Source organism: Limulus polyphemus, unplaced genomic scaffold (assembly GCF_000517525.1).
Source record: "Limulus polyphemus unplaced genomic scaffold, Limulus_polyphemus-2.1.2 Scaffold13157, whole genome shotgun sequence".
NCBI lineage: Eukaryota > Metazoa > Arthropoda > Merostomata > Xiphosura > Limulidae > Limulus > Limulus polyphemus.
The window spans coordinates 3,808-8,296 of record NW_013678767.1 but is presented as its reverse complement, the minus strand read 5'-3'; the positions used below and the strand labels follow the sequence as shown (position 1 = coordinate 8,296).

General features: G+C 30.6%; 1 protein-coding gene across 1 annotated transcript in view; it reads left to right on the top strand.

Moving 5' to 3' along the window:
• Positions 1 to 4,271, top strand: part of LOC106477173 (cGMP-dependent protein kinase 1-like) — a 6,245-nt gene extending 1,974 nt beyond the window's left edge. The window contains exons 2-5 of the mRNA XM_013937764.2: positions 2,221 to 2,343; positions 2,887 to 2,949; positions 3,362 to 3,428; positions 3,791 to 4,271. Of these exons, the coding sequence (XP_013793218.2) occupies positions 2,221 to 2,343; positions 2,887 to 2,949; positions 3,362 to 3,428; positions 3,791 to 3,889 (352 nt within the window). The 3' untranslated portion in view covers positions 3,890 to 4,271. The remainder of the gene's footprint in view (positions 1 to 2,220; positions 2,344 to 2,886; positions 2,950 to 3,361; positions 3,429 to 3,790) is intronic.
• Positions 4,272 to 4,489: the final 218 nt, after the last annotated feature.

Here is a 4,489-nt window from a genome sequence, read left to right as displayed (position 1 = left end):
TTAAGTTTAGCTCATGTTATACCGTGACATTATTTTAAGTTTAGCTCATGTTATACCGTGACATTATTTTAAGTTTAGCTCATGTTATACCGTGACATTATTTTAAGTTTAGCTCATGTTATACCATGACATTATTTTAAGTTTAGTTCATCATGTTATACGTTAATCTCAATAGTTTGACTGAAATTGAATTAATCCTTAAAACAAAACTATAAACAGTAAAGTTTACATATCATAACTAACTTGCATCTGGACGATCACAAAGCCAAATTCTGACAGAGGGTTGAACCCACGTTTACTTTTGTCATTTTTTTTTTATCATCTCATATTTCTAAACTTTATTTTAATCCAGTTTTATTTGTACTTTTCTCTTATTGATATTCAAACATACGAACTTGTTTGTTCTTATGTTTTAATTGTCCCTTTTTCTCACTGTTATTCAAGACTGAAGCTTCTGTTTACTTGCATTTCAACAATGATTTTCTACTAACTTTTTATTTATATATTTAATTTCCACTGACTTTCAGATATTGTTGTAGATTTACTATCATGTTGTAATAAAACTTTCTTGGGGCCGTTATTTTAAAAGAAACTGGTAATTTTTGTGAAGATTTTTTTCTCAAACGTTTGTACTTATGTTACTGTGAAATTTTCTGTCCCCAAGTTTAGGTTTCAGGAATTTCTTCTTCCAGTAAACTTGTTTTGTTACTAATAATGGCTGGAGACAGCTTGACTGGGTAATGAAGAAAAACTTTAATATAAGTTTAACATAACAGAAAATGTACAATGTTTCAACAAGGTTTTGTCATCATCAGGTTTTGTTACTATTATATATGTATTTTCTTTAACTTGTTACCAACTTTCTTATACAACTTCCTTCTCGTCTTTGTACTGAAGATTACCTTTGACATCAACAATTGGAAAAGCATGATTATAATTAATTATGTTTGTCTTATGACATTGTGTTAGGCCTATTACATTTTTGAACACTACATTCCTAATTTAGACCATTAGGGTATTGTGAATTTCTGAACATAGTTTTTTTTTTGTTTACAATACAGATTGTATGGTTTCTGTATGTCATCCTATTTTCTTTCCCATCCAGATTTGTTACTGTTTCCTAACAGCCATCTGACCCTTATACTTTTGTAAGCCTAATATTTATTCCATTTCTTCATTGGAAGCTAACATTTTCAATTAAAAACAGAATTCTGAAAGTTTCCTTCCTGTGGGAAAACTAATTTCCATCCTTGAGTTAGTTCTGTAAAAATGACATGAAAATATTACATGTTTCACTCTAGGTTAGGTTCAAAAGAGTGCATTCCATGATCTTTTACAGTGCCATTCAACATAGTACTATGTATTGGTTGTAACAGTTGTCAACTATTTGTGTTACCTACATTAGTGACAGTTCATGGCAGTGAAGAGTTAACACCAGATACATTATACAGGGATACTGAAAATAACTGTAGAGGTTATGAGAATAACACATGCTATCTGTACTATGGATGAACAAAATATCTGGAGCCTTCACATGAAGATCACCTTTCACTCGGACATGTCGGAGTCTGAATCAGACAGATATGTATATGTCTTGAGTACATATACTTTTTAACGTATCGTTTTACGTAAAACTTGCCATATCCTGTGTATGAGTACATATACTTTTTAACGTATCGTTTTACGTAAAGCTTGCCATATTCTGTGTATGAGTACATATACTTTTTAACGTATCGTTTTACGTAAAGCTTGCCATATTCTGTGTATGAGTACATATACTTTTTAACGTATCGTTTTACGTAAAGCTTGCCATATTCTGTGTATGAGTACATATATTTTTAACGTATCGTTTTACGTAAAGCTTGCCATATTCTGTGTATGAGTACATATATTTTTAACGTATCGTTTTACGTAAAGCTTGCCATATTCTGTGTATGAGTACATATACTTTTTAACGTATCGTTTTACGTAAAGCTTGCCATATTCTGTGTATGAGTACATATACTTTTTAACGTATCGTTTTACGTAAAGCTTGCCATATTCTGTGTAGATACGTATATTAAATTCAATGTTCTTCTCTAATATGGACACATTTAGTTAAATACTTAAGTGTTTTATTTATCAAATCAGAGATTGACATCAATATAAGATTCGACAGTCAGTATCTGAATACCGTTGTTCTTTGAAATTATAATTTTGAATAAATCACTTTTTTCACAGGCCACCCTTCACTGGAACACATCCCATGAAGACTTACAACATTATTTTAAAAGGAATTGATGCAATTGGGTTCCCTCGCTGTATCTCCCGAAATGCTATGGCTTTAATTAAGAAGCTTTGTAGGTAAGGAAGATTGGACAGTAGATAATTTGTAATCAGAAACATTAAGTCCAATATTTATAAACAATTCATGTCTTGAATGAAACTACTGCTAACAGTTTAAAGATTTTACAATATGGTTTCTAATGGTTCCATTATAAAATACAGCCCATGATAGACAGATCACAGATAGTCCACTGTGTAGCTTACACTACCATATACATCATTGTTGCCAAAGTCTAAGGTGTCTTTAACAACAAAGAAAACAAACACCATAAGCAAATACAACACAATTCAAGACTCATTCCTGAAAGAAACTTGTCATTTATTTAAAAAGGAATGTTGGAAATCCTTCCCAAGAGCAATCAGTTTTTGATGGCATCACACTATCTATAAAACTCCTAACAAAGTGGTACTAGCCAGTTTTATTGTTCAGTTTCTGACAATAGCATTAAGAAACAATTTTATAATTTTATTCATTGTCCAAATTTTCTTGCTCCATTATGCCACTCATACAAATTTGATGCCAGTGGTTCCTGATTTTTCTAATACCTGTTTTTTTAACAGAGATAACCATGCTGAACGATTAGGTTATCAAAAAGGAGGAATAAAAGACATTCAGAAACACAAGTAAGTGAACTTCATCTACTTCTTCACAGCATATATACTTGAAAAAAAAACCATCGAATATGTAAAATCAGTGTTCTCGATAAAGTCTTATATGATCATTAAACATACACAATTGGTAAATTATGTAATAATGCTGGGCTTGTCATTATCCGTTGAAATATTAAGGGTTGTAAACAGTTAAAACATTCAACAAAAATAATGAAGCTGATGACATTTTGTCATTCAAACTGTATGTCTGTTTATTCTATTTACAATAGCCATTCTAATTAGTGAGCATTGTTAGAAAATTTTAATTTCAGTGTTCAAAGGAAGAAAAAAAAAGTGGAGTCCTATTTTTCATTTATAAAATATACTATTTGTATCCATTTTACATTAATTTTTTTCAGCTTTAAATATTTGTTCTTTTGTTTAGATGGTTTGATGGGTTCAACTGGGAAGGTCTTCGTGATCGTACGTTGAAGCCTCCAATCCTACCTCATGTATGAATTATTGAGAAATTAATAAATTCCTTTATAAATATTGAAGTTAATAAACATTTCCTGACTTTTTTTGTGTTTGTTTTTCATTTAAAATCTGAAACAAAACATTGTATTTTTTTATGAGAGATAAATATAACTGAAAAAACCGTTAAGATTTTGCTTTCCGTAAAGCAGGTTAAGAATTCTATTAATTCCTTTACATTTCTGAATAATAGTAATATTTCTCATGTTCTATGACGTTTATTTTATTGTTTGAAGTCAAAAAATAAAAATGTTTATATTTCATTCCTCCCCTTCAAAGAATAAATGCTACAGAAGTAACCCCAAAGACGAATAATGTTGGTTTCTTTCTCTCTTGGTAGGTACGAAGTGCGGTAGACACCAGTAACTTTGACCACTATCCACCGGACAGTGGTATTCCTCCACCAGATGACCCTTCTGGTTGGGATCAAGACTTTTAAGAACTATAAAGTTTTTTGTTTCTACAGAAATAAATAATTTGTGAAATATGCGAAAATAGAAGTTGATGTACTATAAAATTTTTTTAGTGACAAATACATCAATAAGTTCAATTACTGGTCACTTTTTAAAGTATCTGTAAATGTTGGAACCAGTTAATTCTGAGGAACTGGAATGATCATGGACAATATAAGTAATTTAATTAACAGCAGTACTTTTACTGACAAAACTTCCAGTATTTGCTGTTACAAGTCACACACGGAATAGTGACAAAACAAAGAAGTGGATTTTGTGCCGAGAAATAGTTTTTGCACTAGTTAAAAACATGTTAACATATTTTTGAAACATTTATAGAAATTAAAAACTGGTGTTTGTGTAAGTTGATTTACTGGTGGATTATTTGTTACAACTTACAGACATAACATTTGAGAATAATTTGTTCCAAAGACAATTAAAACAAGTTTTTTTATTCAAGCAGATGTGTTGTAATATAGTTCTTTTAAGTACCTGGCTACCTTTCTTCTGGTCAGTAGTTCAAAATTTGGTAAGTACCTGGTTACCTTCCTTCTGGTCAGTAGTTCAAAATTTGGTAAGTACCTGGT